The sequence below is a fragment of the Trichoderma gamsii genome (assembly GCF_001481775.2).
Source record: "Trichoderma gamsii strain T6085 chromosome Unknown Scaffold_29.2, whole genome shotgun sequence".
Lineage (NCBI taxonomy): Eukaryota > Fungi > Ascomycota > Sordariomycetes > Hypocreales > Hypocreaceae > Trichoderma > Trichoderma gamsii.
Window position 1 is genome coordinate 215,517 of NW_020171366.1, and position 17,650 is coordinate 233,166.

Sequence of the window (17,650 nt, forward strand, 5' to 3'; positions counted from 1 at the left end):
GCTTGAACCCTGAACTCCTCCACGATCTGAATGCAGCTGAAGTTAAATACCCAGGCTTGCCCTCCACAGTAAACTTTTGCTCCCCTCCTTTTTCCCATTCCCATCCTCCGCAGTCTGCCTTCTTCTTTTTCTTCTTATGCTTCTTCTTCCCCGGATCTTCTCTCATCCAATCTCATGTTAGTGGTTCCAATTTTTTGAAGAAGCTGAAGAACAACCTCTGCCGTGGTGCACATCAACATGGCCGCGCCGCACCACACACATTTCTCTGAGGACCCCCCTCAGGTCCTGAATCAAAGGGATCTGGACCTTGCCAATGAGAGGCTCAATGCCAATGGCTCACAAACGGGCAATGGGTCCAGCACAGACAACATCGAGAAGCAGGAAGATGCCAACCTGCCTACTGGCACCGACAACAAGCTGGAGAAGCTGGGTACTTATGATAAGTATGAGATTACGGAAGATGACTGCTACGAAGAACTGGGCTACTGCTATCCCAAGTGGAAAAAGTGGTACATCCTGACCGTCATCTTCTGGGTTCAGGTATCAATGAACTTCAACACCTCACTGTATTCTAATGCCATTCCCGGCATCTCAGAGGAGTTCCATGTTAGCGCACAGGCGGCACGATGTGGTGCCATGATCTTCTTGGTACTCTACGCTTTTGGCTGTGAGCTGTGGGCGCCCTGGTCTGAGGAGTTTGGCCGCTGGCCTGTCTTACAGCTCTCTCTGTTCCTTGTCAACGTCTGGCAGCTTCCTGTCGCCCTCGCTCCCAACTTTGCCAGCATCATGGTTGGTCGTGCTCTCGGTGGTCTTTCTTCTGCTGGTGGCTCCGTCACCCTAGGTATGATTGCCGATATGTGGGAGGCCGATAACCAGCAATATGCCGTCGCATACGTCGTCTTCTCTTCCGTCGGTGGATCCGTCTTGGGTCCCATTGTCGGTGGCTTCACCGAGAAGTATCTCGACTGGAGGTGAGTAACCAACCGAGCAGTTATATCTCTTTACCGTTGCTGACATTACTGTTTTAGATGGTCTATCTGGGTTCAGCTTATTCTGGGTGGATTTGTTCAGATTCTGCACTTCTTCACCGTTCCTGAGACCCGTACCACCATCATCATGAACCGCATTGCCAAGAAGCGTCGTGAGCAGAACAACGAGAACATCTGGGGACCTGATGAGCTTGTCCCATTCCGCGATCGCTTCTCTGCCAAGGAGGTTATCACCACCTGGATCCGTCCCTTCAAGATGTTCCTCACTGAGCCCATTGTCTTGGTGCTTTCTCTGCTCTCTGGTTTCTCCGATGCTCTCATCTTCATGTTCATCCAATCCTTCGCCTTGGTCTACAAGCAGTGGGGATTCGGCACCGTTGAGATCGGATTGAGCTTCATCCCCATCGGTATTGGCTATGTTATCGCCTGGCTCCTCTTCATCCCTGCCATCAAGCGCAACATCAAAGAACGAAAGGCCAAGCCCGATGATGAGCGCGCCCAGTACGAGTCTCGTCTTTGGTTCCTTCTGTACACTGCGCCCTGCTTGCCGATTGGTCTCATTGGCTTCGCCTGGACTATTCAGGGCCCTCCTATCCACTGGATCGGCTCCATGATCTTTGTTGCGATTGTCGGTATTGCAAACTACGCCATCTACATGGCCACCATCGATTACATGATCTGCGCTTACGGCCCTTACTCTGCTTCTGCTACCGGTGGCAACGGTTGGTCTCGAGACTTCCTGGCTGGTGTCCTCACCATTCCTGCGACTCCCTTCTTCACCAACATCGGAGCGTCAAGTGGCAAGAATCTGGAATACGCTAGCACTATCCTCTTCTGTATCGCCTTTATCCTGGTACTTGCCGTGTACGTTATCTACTGGAAGGGCCCGGCCCTCCGTAAGCGATCGCCCTTCGCTCAGCGACTGGCCGACGCTCGTGCTGAGAACGCCAACGAGGGTCGTCGCGGCAGTGCTTCAATTGACCCCATGCGCCGAAGTAAGTTTATATCAATCCCTGTGTTTTCAATATCCAATACTAATTCAGATACAGCCTCTACCTCATCTGGTATCGCTGCTCGACCTCACCCCGACAGGCGATACAGCCAGCAGAACCGCTTCTTTGGCGAGAGCAGAGTTACTCCTCGTGGTACTCCCAGAGGCACCCCTGCTGCTAGTCGTCGCCAGTCTCTTGCTCCCAGTCGTCGCCAGTCTGTTGCCAATGTTGCAAGAAAATAAAAGCGGCGTATGTGTGCGTAATGAGGTATATACAGTTATGGGATAGAATATAGAAACTACGTCCATTATATTGTTCTATTTTTGTTTTTTTCTTATCGCAGAGCGAGTTTGGTCTGCATATTCGCTGCGAATTAAGGGTCTACGTGATTTGTGGGAATTCATTATTTACGTCTTGCTTTCTTTTGTATCTTATACCATAGTCCTTTGGATGAGACGTACTTTATTGATATCTGAACGATAAGATTGTTAAACTCATATTATTTGATCTCGTGGTGCTTTATAACATGGCCTAATCTATTACCCATCTATAGGCCCGCATCTGACGACGATACGAATATAGTGTTGCTGAGATATCACACACGCACTATCGTCTAGGCGATGACTCGTTTGAACTTGCTGTCTACGGCTGAGAGGCGTTCGTGATCCATCTGGTATCAAAAACAGGTTTGCGGTCGGAAGTGGAGACTTTGCTACTAGTCTAGACTTTTTAGCACCTGCGCTTAGATCCTGATGATGCTTCACCAAACGTTGCGTACAAAGGATCATCGTCATCATGTGGAGCCGGCAGATGGCGCCCATCTCGGTCTAATTACGAGTTTACTAGTAACTCTATTGGATTTGGAAAGCTAAGGATTCCAGATTGGGAATTATCAAGTTTGTCTCCCGAGAAGCCAAGGGGATAGATCTATTTGACCCACTATCACAATGCGGTAGAACGAACTCAGATGCAGCTAAAATAGCAGACTGGGTAGTCGGTATCGACCGGCTAATCTCGTGATCCACCTGTTCAGCCTCTTGTTGGAGCTACGGTTCACCCAACAATTATCTAATATGGGAGATCCACCTCTCAAAGACCTCATTGAAATCACTTGGGACCCATATCAAGAGACTGCTGCCTATGGCGGCATTTGCACCACCTCAGAGTATGTCAAGATTTGCGGCATGCTAGCTGCTCAATCAATGTGATGCTACCCAAGCCGGATGAATGCATTGTCTAGGCATCTCACTGTAGACAAGTGATTATAATGTGCAATCTGATTGGATGATATTGTGGATGGATCCTGTTTGTGCAGAAAAACGGTCAATATTTATGCAATATCACCTTGATGAAAATGAGAAGTAAGATTTATAGTGTGTTTGAAAGGTGATTTTGAAGTAAGGAATGCCATGAAGCTGCAAAACGTTCCCAATGTAGCAAGTGGTTACATGAAGAATGGTGTAAGAGATGTTATAAAACCATGCCACTTCCTTTTTTTGAATTGAAGCGCTCACGATTCCCCGAAAAACACTTTTCGCCTTTTTTGTATAATACGCTGCTCATTTCCCGGCTTCAGACGCTCCCATATAAATTACTCCAGTCAACTTCACCATGGCAGATAGCACAAGAGACCTGATCCAAAAGCTAAATGCAGCTGCTGCGATAAAATTTGGCGACGATGACGCTACACGACTAGAAATGGCCATGGCGGCCCGCAAGCTCTATCACAAGTTGGAAACAAATGCAGAAAAAGTCTTGCGATTCATAAATGAAGAGCCTGTCGTGTACCCCGCTATCTATGTTCTTATTGATACGGGGAGTTTGGGATGCTTGGACCGGTAGTGGCGGAGGCGAGAAAAACATTGACGAGCTGAGAGCGATTGCCAAAAAAGATATTGACCCAGAGCTTCTACGTAAGTGCACTAGACAACGTGAGTACTAGTTACTAATTGCTGATATATGGATAGAACATCTTTTACAACTATTAGCTTCAAGCAATATTATCAAGGAAACCGGCGAGGATCTTTTCCAGCCGACGAACTTTTCGCTCTCTCTGGGCGATAAGAGGACTCTCCTTGCGCCAGCACTCCGAGTAAGGTATGCATGCTCAGTACATTGTTTGCAGTAGCTGCGAAAAAGCAAATTGGGATAACCACTTGGTTCTAGAACTGATCATGTTATGCGTCCTTCTATTCACTTTCCCGCATTTCTGGGATCACTGGTGCTGCAGGATTTGCCAAAGGTGATTGCTATGGCTAAGTTTACTACGGATAAAATTAGAGCTATTGGACATAACTTTTTCGAGCCCCAGCCAGTTAAAGGTCAGTTTCAATGCTCGATGCAATTCGCACATGTTACTCTTTGGCGGCTGAATACTGACAGCAGATACAGGCAGTCGAGTATACTTCTTTCACGCTGTTCTTCATGATTGGCCAGACAGCACGGTGGTCAATATCTTGAAGCAGGTCGCAGCTGCGATGAAGCCTGGCTACTCAAAGCTGTTGGTCAATGACATAGTACTTCCACCTGTGGGAGCTAGCATCTATCAAGCCGGGTTGGATTGTTTCATGCTGCAAATATCTGGCAAGGAGAGAACAGAGGCGGTCTGGAATAAAGTGATTAGTGAAGCTGGTATGAAGATTGTGAATATCTGGCCGGATGGACGTGGCTATGAGAGTTTAGTTGAAGCGGAACTGCTATAGATGGGAATATTGTGTATTTTCAGTAACTATGTATAGTGCATGGAGAGTCGACACTCATGTATTGCTGGCAACGTTGAGACAGTCATGAGACATTGTTGAACTATAGCTTCTTCTTTACCAGCAGCAAGACCATTGCGACTTCGCCAGTTAGTGTTTCTTCGCCAGGCTTGATACCAGCTTCGTGCAAAAGGCTTTCTATCCGCCTTCTCAGCTGCCTTACTATGTCTTCCTCTGTCCCGACCTTGTCTGGGTGAGCTTCCCTCCATCGACTGACCGGACTAGAAGTACCCATGAGCTTCTCAAACTGCTCGGGTGTGACTGGGCCTCCTGTGCGAATGATGTCGTTTTCTATGCCTGTCTTATCCTTGTTCCACTCTTTGCGAACGAAGCTCTCTTTATCGAACTCTACTACCGGAACTTCAAGCGTCCAAGGCAGTGGTAGGCCAATGTAGAGATCGCGAGCCAACAAGTTGCCTACCCTTGCCCATGGGCGTAGCCCAATGTAGAACTCTTCTACGAGGGCCTTGATTGCGACCCCGTTCGGCGTCTTTGTAGCGTTGATCGCCGCTCCAGACCGTGCCCAAATCGCAACGGTGCCGCCAGGCTTGAGAATGCGCGATGCTGCTTTCCAGAAACCCGCCATATCGAACCAGTGGGCCGCCGTAGCGGCGGTGACCATGTCAACGCTGCCATCAGAGATGGGCGGCTCCAAGTCAATTCCCAGGGTTTCGGCAGTCGATACCTCAAAGCGTATAGGCAGGTTCGCAGACTTGGCAGAAGCGCGTGCGGTGTCAATCATGCCCTCCGACGGATCCAGGCCGATGGCATTTTCGAAGAAGGGAGCCAAGTCCTTGATAGCCTGGCCAGGGCCGCAGCCGACGTCAACAACGGTGTGGAGTTGGCCGCCGGTAGAAGTGTGATGATCAATGATGATTTTGAAGAGCTCTGGAGAATACCCAGGGCGTACCGACGAGTAATTCTGGCCCTGGGCTGCGGTATACCCACGAAAGATGTCTTCTGTGACTTCCATGGCTGAAGCTCTACAACGAAATGAAGTTGAAAGTTGAGAATGTTACTTATTTAAAAAAGGTTGGACATGCGCCAAAACTTGCAGCCTAATCATGCATTTATACCCTTTGCGAAATGCGCTTCAGCTGCCGAGCCGGAGACCGAAGCTATACTAGACGTTGATTGACCCCTTGAAACTATTTTTAGTTGCCGAATCGGAAACCGAACCTGTACCAAACATTGTTTTATATCTTGACGAACCTATTTTTTTGCCGAGTCGGGAACCGATCTGGCGTTAACAGTCCCCTGTAGTTTTTAGTTACGTCCCGGCGCATCGTAACCTGGTTCCTATTTTGGCATGATTCTAACGTCTTGTTCCTGATCTAAGAGTGCATCGGACTATTAAGTGTTAGCGGAGCCCTTTAGTAACAACTGCTAGTAACTGAGAACCGAGACCCAGCTTACTTAACCTAAACTGAAACAAATAGTTGAGCTATAAGATGTATTGAGAATATTGATAGAAGCGCATTATAGTCAGCGCAACTACTCACTAAGTCTTCAAGTAATTGCCGTATACATTTACATCGTCGTATATACAAAGCGAATACATCTGTCGGCTCCTAGATTCCGATTTATATAGGGCTGGACCCTCGGCCCAACAACGACCTAGCAAAGTTCGAATTCGTGAAAATCTACCCTCAATGTGAATTCTCTCCCAGATTAGTATGCTTTGGAGAGCTACTTTCAAACATGAAGGCACGTAGCTTGTGTGGGAGTAGAAGTGAACTTCTGAAAGGACGAAGATGGTTTGAGGCGAGGCTCTAGGAGGCACATCATTGTTGTCGCCTGTTAGTCAATTACTCTTGCGGCTATTTCATAATGAAATTGAGATCCGGGAGAGATTACAATTGCTGTGAAAATGCGGCGCAGTCTGACGGCGTCGTAATCATGGTAGGTGGCTCAGCTAGATTACATAACATTGAGGATCAATGCCGACTTGGCTCTATCACCTCTACTGTGTAGTGGTATGCAAATTGTAGGATAACTGCCAAGTGATATAGCTTGCAAACAAGGTAGACTTTTCTGTTTCAGTCTAGAAAAGTTTTCATACCAATTTACAATCAGAATCCCTTTGCACATCTACATTCGGACGGCGCATGAGTTAGCTTGCGCTCTTCTGCCTCTACCTTTTATTCTCCCTTTCTTAGCTGTGGGCTTATGTAAATTGAGGTAGTACTCCTACATATAACTATTTTCTCCTTCATCACTTATAAAAAAAAGTGAAAATTCTATTAATCTATGCTCCAACAGAGGCTTGTCAACTCGAGGATAGCGTGCTCACTGCATCTTTTGTCATTGTCGACTGGTTCACCCTGGTTACAGCACGTAATTATCTAAAAATGAGCCAATATTAGAGGCATAAATACAGTCCATATATATAATTGTACATATATATATTTATCCTGGATTTATGAAACTCCGCCGCTTCACTCAAGAAGGTGAAAAAGGGAAGCGACATTCGATGGCCAATATCTACTACCTCGGCACCGGTGGGTTATAAATCCGAGCTATTCGATAAGTAGCATAGTTTCGTGCCTCGTAGAACGGGAACTTGGCTCTCTCCGGAAGGCTACTATTGCCTATTGTGTGATTAGACTCCGCCTCGGGCCTCGCGGGTTCCTTGCAGCTGAATTACCCCGGATCAGACTTATTTAGCTTCTATAGGACTCTCAGATTCGGGCAGTTGTATGTGGCCCGATCCTGTGTAGCACGAGGTTAGCATCACGGTGCGGCGGACATACCCTCTCCGCCTCTACGGTAAGGAACGTAGCATCTGCGGGGGCGATCTTCCTAATGCATTCTTGTGTTAGGAATTTAGGTAGCATCATGCGGAGTTTTTGGGATATAAATTGAGTATATGGTGACGGCGTCTCCCGTTCGATCGAACACGAACAGTAGCCATACTGATACTACCTAAAGTTTTACTTTTGAGTCTCATTCCCTCTATAATCGCCTTCCTCCGAAGTGGGGCTACTCTGTCCTAATGGCGCAAGTTCAAGGCCACTACGATCCCAAATTCGAAGAGCTGCGGAAGGTTTTTCAGAAGAATCTGGATTCTAAAGCCGACGTTGGAGCTTCCATCACTGTGAACATAGACGGCAAAAACGTTGTTGATATTTGGGGTGGATATGTTGATGAAGAAGGTACTCGTCCCTGGGAGGCTGATACTCTTGTAGCGGTCTGGTCATGCACGAAAGGAGTCGCGAGCCTAGCTCTTTTGATGCTCATTGATCGCGGCCTGGTGGATCACGATGCAAAAGTTGCTCAGTACTGGCCCGAATTCGCTGCCAACGGGAAGCAAGATATTGAGATTCGACACCTTCTGTCTCATACGTCAGGACTTTCAGCGTGGGAGGAGAAGATTACCTTTGAAGACTTGCCTGACCAAGACGCTATTGCGGCAAAGCTTGCAGCGCAGGCTCCTCTGTGGGAGCCTGGTACAGCGTCAGGATATCACGCGGGTACTTTTGGAGTGCTGATAGCCGAAGTCCTGCGACGTGTGACAGGCAAAACAATGAAACAGTTTGTCGCTGAGGAGATTGCGGCTCCTCTGAACGCAGATTTCCAGATTGGCCTCTCGGATAAAGATATTTCTCGCGCGAGCAACAGTATTGCGCCCAAAGACACACCACCGACGCAAGCAATGCCTGAACCAGGATCAATTCCATTCAAGACGCTCGCCAACCCATTCTTTACTCCAAACTTTGTCAATACGGAAACAATCCGAAAAGCAGACCTCAGTTCTTTCAATGGGTTTGGTAATGCTCGCGCAATGAATCGCATCTACTCTACCCTAGCTCTCGGTGGTGGAGTGGACGGGGTGCAGTTGCTGTCTGAAAAGACGATTGACCTGATTTTCCAAGAACAGTCAGATGGGATCGATTTGGTGATGGGATTTCCCATGGCTTTTGGCATTGGATATGCGCTCGGAGGACGAGGCTCCGCAAACTTCATGCCAGGTGGGAGAGTTGGCTGCTGGGGAGGGTGGGGAGGATCGTTGTTCATCTTTGACATTGATCGGAAACTCACATTTACGTATGCTATGAATCAAATGTCACATAACATAATGGTTAAAGGGAGAGAAGGGGAGTACGTGAAGGCTGTATATAAGGCTTTGGGAATAGAACTAGAATAGCGGCTATTTGTCAAAGCAATTCCTCACTTGAGATAACGAAGATAATGTTATGAGCAAAAAGAAAGACCAAAAAGATAACTATTTCTAAATATATTACAACGTCTTCATAGTAAAGAGAGGCCTTTCCCCTCTTCGCGCCCTCCAAGAATTGGTCGATCTAAATAGCTCCACGCATCCTCCTAGAGTCCAACCCCATTTCTGGTAGAATTCTTCTGTTACCTCCCAAGATGCTACATCGCATGGGTCTCCCCAAACAATAAGACCGCCTTCTTTCTGAGCAGCATCTAGCCCAACCATCCAATGACATAGACTATCTGCATCGTAATGTGAATCACTGGCTATTGTGTCCGTATGTAACTCAAGTCGTAAAAGATTATCTCTCATCTCCGGAAAAGGTAAGATATCGAACCATGGATGGTGCGGAACAGACCTTTGTAGATCAGTCGGCCTCAGACTTTTTGGGAGATTGGTTCGAGGTATGTTGTTTGCAGACAGATGACATGAACGAGCGAGCTTAGAATAATAGGGAGATTCACAAGTATCATCTGTCAGGTTTGCTGTGGATAATCCGATAATGTTGCTAATCGTTCCAAGTGCTCTCATAACATTAAATTGCATAATGCATAGGAGGTGATCCCTAGACGGCGAGCGTCCTATGTGGCGCCCAAGCTTCAGTGTATAGAATTGCAAAGATACCGCCGTCGGGTTGGTGTACCAGGGAGCTGTGTCAGGGTGTCCTTCTGTATCTGCTCCATGCTTATCACTGGCATCTTGATCGCACTCCCGAAGTGGAGCAAAATTGAGGTTGCTCCTCTTGCATGACTGCTCTTCAGAGACCAAAATGCCGGTTGGTAGATCAGGGGCAGGTATAACCTTGCTATGAGCAGCTCTCTTCCATATCGTATCGGAGACTTTGAGCATCTGTTTCCTTCGTAGCCGATATGCCCTCTGATTGAGCCGATTTTGCACTCTGCGCCGCACTTTGGGGTCGGTTGTGCCTCTCCATTCATCATCGTCAAAACGCGCTATAGATACAGCATCATATGTATCATGCATCTTGGGTATTTAACGGGTCCTTAATCAGATGATTAGCTGATTGTAATTGTTTTTAGGGGTTCTGCGCAGAAGAGAAGATGAGACATGTCGGGAGACTTGGCCGAACACTTGCTCAGTTAGTACATACATGCGCCTGAACCTCCAAGCGCTAATGATGCCGCTTGCTTACACCTCTATAATCATTGGTGCGGCGAGTCTCCACAATGTTGTCCACAATCTTAGATCGCGAGATGGAGTATCTTAGACAGAATCCTCATCCAATCATAGCTAAAGTGTAAGCTGCTCGCAGACTGAGGCATTCTGATCATTCTGATGAGGGAAACGCCAAACTGGGAGGACGGTGTGGTAGTTTCCCGCAAATTTGTAATCATGGAAATGCCAATGCAAGATTGGCATATATAAGGATCAAGAATCTCTTTGTAGATTCTTCAGAATAAGCCACTATACAAACACCTTATTTACATCGACAATGGTAGCACACACATTTCTCATCACTGGCGCTTCTTCTGGCATTGGCGTGCAAATCGTCTATGCTGCTCTTGCGGCTGGTCATAAAGTGTTAGCCGCTACTCGCAATCCCCAGACAGCGGCCGCCAAATATCCCACAGTCCAGCAGCAAGGCGGGCAATGGGTTGAGATAGATGTTGACAAACGCGAGACAGAAGCTACTGTTGAAAAGCTTGTCAAAGAGAACAGTGTTGATATATTGGTCTGTAATGCTGGATATGCAATGCTAGGTCCTCTTGAGGAGATGAGGTAGGAGACTCATGGTATTCTTTGGTATCAATTTGCCTCTGACTCTTTATGTTAGCATCGATGAATTTGAGGCTCAACTGCAGACAAACACTATTGGAGCGGTGCGCTGCATCAAGGGCGCCTTGCCTCACTTTAGGAAGAATGGCGCGGGAACTATTGTGAATGTCAGCAGTTTGGCTGGCTTCTATGGTGCCCCTGCAACCACCGCCTACACGGCTTCTAAATTCGCTTTGAGCGGCTTCTCAGAAGCTCTGGCGACTGAAGTAGGCATTTTTGGCATCAGAGTCATACTTGTTGAACCAGGCTCTTTCCGGACCAATTTGGTTACCAACCTGGTAGTCCCCGCGCGCAAAATAAATGAGTACGATGGTACTCCTGCCAGAGGGCTTGTGGAGTATCAGCATGCGTCAGATGGCCAGCAGCCAGGAGATCCTATCAAAGGAGGGAAGAAAATAGTAGACGTGGCAACGGATGTAGCAGGCGAGGAATTGGCGAACAAAGGAAAAGGAGAAGTTTTGCGAGTTCTCCTTGGATCCGATTGTTTCGGTGTGGCGAAGCAAAAGCTGAAAAAGGTGGAAGAGCAATTGGATATTACAGAGGAGATTGCCAAGAGCACAGATTTTGTCTAAGATTTGTCTATAGCTTATCTGGATATTCATGGGTGTAAGAAGAAAAATGAGCTCTTTGGTCAAATAAATGTAAAATTATCAGCGTTGAAAAATTTAGTATACATCTCTTGATACGTATAATAAGGCGTGTAATATACTAAAAATGCCTTTCTCAATATACATATCCTAGTGCAAAAGTCACTCACTGTATGGAATGCTGCAGCAGCAGTATATGAGTTCGGAGTTTAGATTGCAAGTGAGTTAATTTACCCAGCGCAAGAGAACGCAACTGAAAACTCCGCCTATAAATGGGTTATGGGTGTCCGCCTCTCGTTATAACGCACAAGGTGGATTACTTGGCTCGGCTCTGCAGGCGGCAGCATTCTTTCTCAGGCCAGACGTCTACTATCCGCTTACTGTTAAGCAAAGAAGCTCACGTCAATGCTCGCGGCGGATAACATGGCAGTGCCCTGAATGCCGCCGTTATCGCACGCATCTGGGACATTGTTCAGATTCTACTCGAAGCTGGTGCGGTGCCTGACTGCCACACGTTGTTGGAGCCTGATGAAAAGTGGCTTCGAAGTGTCTGGAAGACGAAGACGATGGACAAGGTGCTGTGGAGAGATATAGAAAGTTTTGGGAGGTAGAAATGGCAAGACAGGTAGAGAAGGAGAAAGAGAAAGCATAAACCTCTGCCCACACTCTACAAGCATCAATAATCAACTTACATCAAATTAATACCCGTAGAAAGATTTCAGTTTCATCGAATGCATTGTTTACATGAATATGGAAGGAGTTAAAACCATGTATTTAAAGTCGTGGTTTACAGATACTCAGATATCGCTTATCATTCTTGACATCCGAGTACAATTTTCACTATAGTAACTCTATGCAATCCGCCATCAATTCATTTCCTTTTTATCACTAACATAACTTTTCTAGTTTTCAGTAATCAATATGCCACACTTCTTCCCTGGAGATGATACTTCGGCTTATCGTTACCGCCTGCAGCATGTATAACCAATGAGCTGCAACGATGCACGCCCCTTATCTAAACGGTGTTCACAACCTCTATGCACCCTTCTACATATTCCTACCTTCCCCGCATTTGAATGCGACCTGACAAGCGGGATAAAACAGGAAACTGCAATCAATTTGTAAATAATCGACATACATTACTGCTATTACGCGCACTACAATGAACTACCTAGGTAGAACATAACTTTGGTTGCATTTCATTCATGGATCACTTTATATAATACTTGTCCATTCTCATGTCAGAGAAGCTATGTATTTTCACTGTAACTAAGGTACTGAAGTAGTAGACACAAGCGGCTTTGTCAAGCCTTTGCTAAATTAGCTTGAGCCTTAAAAATGGAGGTTATTGACTATGAGAGACAATGCTTTCATTCTACAATGGTATGTGAATGCGTCTCTTGCGGTCCCTCTTTTGTAAATGGTCGCGCGCCCGGAATCGAAGGATTTAATATCCGGACAAAAGTGCATCCTACATTAATCCTATAGAAACTCGCTATCTTAGGCTAAAGCACATATAGATACGTAGGTGGCAACATGTATAATCAGTATTCATGACCAACGTAATAGTTTCATGTCCGGAGATTTTCTTTCTCTTACATTTCTATCTTCAAAATAATCGTCAAAGAGCATCTAACTATGGTTTCGTGGCCAGCTTTCTCGCTGGATAATTTTCAGACCACTCCTGGAGAGCGTTACCAAGGACCACCACGCAATCTAAAACCCATTCGAGAGTACAAAGTCAAGCCAGAGCTACAGCCACCAAATTACGAAATCAAGGGTATAGACCCAGCTTCCAAAATTCTCTTTGTAAATGTAAACATTATAGAGTCGAGCGGTCGCGAACCCTACAAAGGTTCCGTATACATTCAAGGTTCGTGTCTGAGCTTTTTCTCAGCCTATAAAGCAAAAGCGGGAAAGAAAAAAACATATAACACAAACAGGCGAGCGCATCGTATTCGTTGGATCCATCCCTAATGAAATCGAACTAAAGAGGGACCCGAGTGTTAGTGTATGCGATGGAAACGGTCGCACTATCATGTCTGGCCTTGGCGATGCCCATACACATATGACCTGGAACGGTGGAGACATCAGTCAGCTTGGAAAAATGAACCCCGGCGAGCATTTACTGCTGACAGAGGAAAATGCAAAGTGCTACTTGGACTCTGGATATACGATGTGAGCAATTCATCTTCATATACTTCGAATCTGTATTAACTTCGCGCCATTAGGTGCTTTGGCGCTGCGGCTGCGAAAGATCACCTCGACATAGCTGTTCGGGACGCTATCAATGCCGGGTCCATTCCAGGGCCTCGTTCTCTTGCAAACGCCCGCGAGATTGCCAAAACAGATGGTGAACTGAGCCTTGATATCAGCTTCATGGCAGACAACGTTGATGGTGGGTTCCTAAAAAGCCACTGTATCAGGATATCAGATTAACTGAGAACTAGACTTCCGCCGTGTTGTCAAGACCATTGCAGATCTCGGCGCTGATAACATAAAGCTTAGCATGTCGGGGGAGGCTATCACTGAGATTCGTTCCGCCGAAGACTGCTATTATACAGAGGAAGAAACCCGGGTGGCTGTCGAAGAGGCGCATAAGTTGGGCAAACGCGTCTGCTCCCATGCTAGAGCTCGAGACTCTGTGGTCCAGTCCGCCAAGTACGACGTTGACGTTATTTTCCACGCCTCATATACCTGTGATGAAGGTACGGGACAATGGTTAATCTTGAGCTGGACGTGGGTTAATTGCTGATTGCTGCCAATTAGGCATGAAACTGCTCGAGGAGAAGAAAGACTGTATTGTTGTCGCTCCTGCAATCAATTGGCTCTGGGCCACTCTCTATGATGCCGAGCCTTTTGGATATGCTTTCAATGCCGCGGAGGCGATGGGCTATAAAAGAGAGACTGAAATTGCCGTTGCGGCTTTAAGAGAGATGCATCGCCGTGGCATTATTGTTTTGCCAGGAGGGTGAGTTGCCATATTACACTACTTTTTTTGGAAACGGCTGAGCAGTAGCAGGCTCTATGCTAACGTTGTGATGTAGTGACTATGGCTTCGCCTGGTGCCCACATGGTACATATGCACGAGATCTCGTGCATTTCCACAAGCTGCTGGACATGACTACACACGAAAGCATCATAGCTGCTACCGCAGGAGTGGGAGCTTTAATGGGTCGTCCACACGAGCTCGGCAAGATTCAGCCCGGATACTATGCCGATTTAATCTTGGTTGACGGAGATCCCATGAAAGAGCTTGAGATTCTTCAGAATCATGATAAACTCAATGTCATTATGATCAATGGACGCATCCATAAGGCCGGACCAAATGATTTCGTAGAGAACTGAAGTAATAGGAAACATACTCATCGCAGACATTCTTACAACGAACCTGCCAATTCGAGTGCGCCACTGGGCAAAAGATTCAGTCATTGGCCTGCTATATAGCTACTAATGCAAATAAAGTATTCTGATAAAGATCTTTTCATCTGTTGAGAAGTGGGTAACATTGCGTGTCATTTTATATCTCTGTGCTGGCTTGTACATGTCACTCTGTCTTATCGGCACCTTGTCCCCGAAGAGTCGATTGGAGTCAATTTGGAAAACTGTCTACTTCGGCTACTATCAACAAAGACTTGAATTGACTGCTCTAATCGAGACTCTGATTCCTATCTAGGTGACATCACCTCGTGGTTCGATGCTATCATCTTATGGAATGGACTGGTACCCAGTTTGCATGACAAAATTATGTATGTTGGATAATCGACACATCAGAAACACAGCTCACTTATTTGTTTTCGATCACGACAAATCTCATCAGGATGTCGAGTCATTATGCTGTTCCACATAGATATCTATATCTGCATGACATGAGAGTTAAGATATGCTTTCCTTGCATGCCTTTCAGTAATCAACTAATTGACATTGGGAGCCTAGGCGGTATAGACGACGGCCTCAATAAACGGACTTTTCTTAAATCCGATAATTTTTGCAATACCTTGCGGAGCGATTGTCTGGTCTATATCCGAAGCTGAATTTCTTGGGACTTGGTGGCATGACTTATGGAAGTGGGGTGCTGAAATCATGTATGATTATAGTAGATCTATTGCACGTTTACTTCAAAGGGCGAAGTCTGCTGACAACGCAATTGGTTGGGTCTCAAGAATCCTGCTGGATGCTAGGAGTACTATAACTACTACTTACGCCCCTCATATGTCGCGTAGTGACATGGAGCACAAGCACATAGAAGCCCCTTGACTATAAGGATTCTAACACGGGCCATGTTTTTGCTGTCCAATGGGCCAATTGGCCTATTGCTTAGAGTTTTTACTCTGTCAGCATGTGAAGAGAAAACAGCCGTAGATATACAAATCAGCGTATATGCATATATATAAGAGTTGTCAAATTCACATTTTTTTATGAAAATACGTTCCTTGCCTCTTCTAATCCAATGCCGATATTTCTTGTAGAAACACTTCTTGCGCGAGTTGCACTCCCTAATAAAGCATTGCATTAGTGAATGCCGGATCGATCTCCTCTGTGGAGGCGGTCAGCACACTAGTCCGTGTTTGTCTCGTATACCCGATTTGGCAAACGAGGATGGCTGGGGTCATTGCCGAAAACATACTGTGCTTCGTACTTTGTTTGACTGCAGTATTGCATATCGGAGATATATACCTTGAAAGCAGAGAATACTTGCCGAATTGGGCATACGAGCGTACCAAATTCGAAATACGATACGATGCTCTACAGAACTAGAGCCCGTAGTTCGAGAATAGATATAAGGAGGCATCTGCCATAGGAATTCCAAGAACCTTTCTTTCTTCAGCAGCCAGAAACAGATCCATTTAGATACATTTACCCATAAATTCCATTATACATCATGTCTTCAATCAAGAACAAGTCCAACAACCTCCCTGCGGATGCCCCTCCGCCCAAAAGCTTGCTTGCCTATCATCGCCAATTGTCTCCCACGGCTGCGGTCAAAGTCAGTCCCCTCTGCCTTGGAGGCATGGGATTTGGAACAGCATGGGAAGACATTATGGGCAGCTGCGACAAAGAAGCGTCTTTTGAGTTGATGGATTACTTTTATAGCCAAGGAGGCAACTTCATTGATACGTGCGTCCTAGAGACTTGAGCCAATCTACAAGAGAAACTATGCTAACTTTTTACGTGACCAGAGCGGGAAATTACCAGTGCGGAGAGTCCGAAGAAATCATCGGCGAATGGATGAAAGCACGAAACAACCGAGAGGAGATTATTGTAGCCACCAAGTACACGTCTGCTTGGCAGTTGCACAATCAAGATACAAAGATTCAGTCCAACTATGGCGGAAATAACAAGAAGTCTCTGGTGCTATCTATTGAAGCGAGTCTCAAGGCACTGCAAACGTCCTACATTGATCTGGTTAGTTTCTGCCAAGTTTCTTTCTTGAAATGTTTGCCGAAATTGCTGACTTGAGTATCCATTAGTACTATGTCCACACATGGGACTTCACGACCAGCATCCCAGAACTAATGCACTCTCTACACAATCTCGTTGCTGCCGGAAAGATCCTCTATCTAGGCATTTCCAATACTCCAGCATGGGTTGTCGCCAAGGCCAACGAGTACGCTCGTCAGAAGGGATTGACTCAATTCTCTGTCTACCAAGGGCAGTGGAATGCTGCTGAGCGAGAAATCGAGCGCGAGATTGTCCCCATGTGCAACGATGAGGGTATCGCTCTCGCACCCTTTGGTGTCCTGGGAATGGGCTACTTTCGCACCTCGGCCCAACGAGAAGCTGAGAAAGAACAAGAAGCTAGGGAGGGCCGCAAAGTGCCTTTCGTCGATAAGCCCCAGAAGACTGTCATGGCCGATACTCTGGAGAAGTTAGCTTTGGCTCGCGGCACTTCCATTACCAGCATAGCCTTGGCCTGGGCTAGAACCAAAGCTCCATATGTCTTCCCTATTGTGGGTGGTCGCAAGACCGAACACCTCAAGGCCAACATTGAAGCACTGGGCATTGATTTGACAGAGGAGGAGAGGAATGCGATTGAGAGTGCTGTGCCATTCGACTTTGGATACCCTCAGACATTGTTGGGTGGACCAAAGGGCACTCAGCATGCAAAGGATGCTTGGACAACGAAGAGAATGGGCCACTTTGATTGGGTATTGCCACCACAGGTACGTTGATGATAAGCGAACCCCAGGCTGTTCAACCTAGGCTAACACTGCATGTATATAGGCGCCCAAGCCTCATCCTTTGTAAGGTCGCGGCATTTTAAGGACGCACACTATTACATATATGTGTAGCTCGTTTCCGAGGC

At 46.5% G+C, this 17,650-nt stretch overlaps 7 protein-coding genes across 7 annotated transcripts; 6 read left to right on the forward strand and 1 right to left on the reverse strand.

Annotated features, from left to right (window-relative positions):
* Positions 1-237: 237 nt before the first annotated feature.
* On the forward strand, positions 238-2,223 carry TGAM01_v207671 (hypothetical protein; the record flags this gene model as incomplete). Its single annotated transcript, XM_018805163.1, has 3 exons — positions 238-971; positions 1,029-1,984; positions 2,039-2,223. The coding sequence occupies 3 exons, from the start codon at positions 238-240 to the stop codon at positions 2,221-2,223; spliced, it is 1,875 nt and encodes a 624-aa protein (XP_018661613.1).
* Positions 2,224-3,592: 1,369 nt separating this feature from the next.
* On the forward strand, positions 3,593-4,683 carry TGAM01_v207672 (hypothetical protein; the record flags this gene model as incomplete). Its single annotated transcript, XM_024550140.1, has 5 exons — positions 3,593-3,765; positions 3,824-3,894; positions 3,949-4,078; positions 4,148-4,302; positions 4,367-4,683. The coding sequence occupies 5 exons, from the start codon at positions 3,593-3,595 to the stop codon at positions 4,681-4,683; spliced, it is 846 nt and encodes a 281-aa protein (XP_024405105.1).
* Positions 4,684-4,783: 100 nt separating this feature from the next.
* TGAM01_v207673 (hypothetical protein) lies at positions 4,784-5,713 on the reverse strand (the record flags this gene model as incomplete). The annotated part of the gene is made up of 1 exon (XM_018805165.1): positions 4,784-5,713. The coding sequence occupies one exon, from the start codon at positions 5,711-5,713 to the stop codon at positions 4,784-4,786; it is 930 nt and encodes a 309-aa protein (XP_018661615.1).
* A 2,022-nt stretch (positions 5,714-7,735) lies between these two features.
* Positions 7,736-8,887, forward strand: TGAM01_v207674 (beta-lactamase; the record flags this gene model as incomplete). Its single annotated transcript, XM_018805166.1, has 1 exon — positions 7,736-8,887. One exon carries the CDS (start codon positions 7,736-7,738, stop codon positions 8,885-8,887), a length of 1,152 nt encoding a protein of 383 aa, XP_018661616.1.
* Positions 8,888-10,412: 1,525 nt separating this feature from the next.
* Positions 10,413-11,328, forward strand: TGAM01_v207675 (hypothetical protein; the record flags this gene model as incomplete). Its single annotated transcript, XM_018805167.1, has 2 exons — positions 10,413-10,699; positions 10,755-11,328. 2 exons carry the CDS (start codon positions 10,413-10,415, stop codon positions 11,326-11,328), a joined length of 861 nt encoding a protein of 286 aa, XP_018661617.1.
* A 1,653-nt stretch (positions 11,329-12,981) lies between these two features.
* On the forward strand, positions 12,982-14,691 carry TGAM01_v207676 (hypothetical protein; the record flags this gene model as incomplete). The annotated part of the gene is made up of 6 exons (XM_018805168.1): positions 12,982-13,216; positions 13,287-13,521; positions 13,575-13,741; positions 13,794-14,051; positions 14,113-14,314; positions 14,391-14,691. 6 exons carry the CDS (start codon positions 12,982-12,984, stop codon positions 14,689-14,691), a joined length of 1,398 nt encoding a protein of 465 aa, XP_018661618.1.
* A 1,534-nt stretch (positions 14,692-16,225) lies between these two features.
* On the forward strand, positions 16,226-17,592 carry TGAM01_v207677 (norsolorinic acid reductase; the record flags this gene model as incomplete). Its single annotated transcript, XM_018805169.1, has 4 exons — positions 16,226-16,461; positions 16,524-16,749; positions 16,815-17,507; positions 17,569-17,592. The coding sequence occupies 4 exons, from the start codon at positions 16,226-16,228 to the stop codon at positions 17,590-17,592; spliced, it is 1,179 nt and encodes a 392-aa protein (XP_018661619.1).
* Positions 17,593-17,650: the final 58 nt, after the last annotated feature.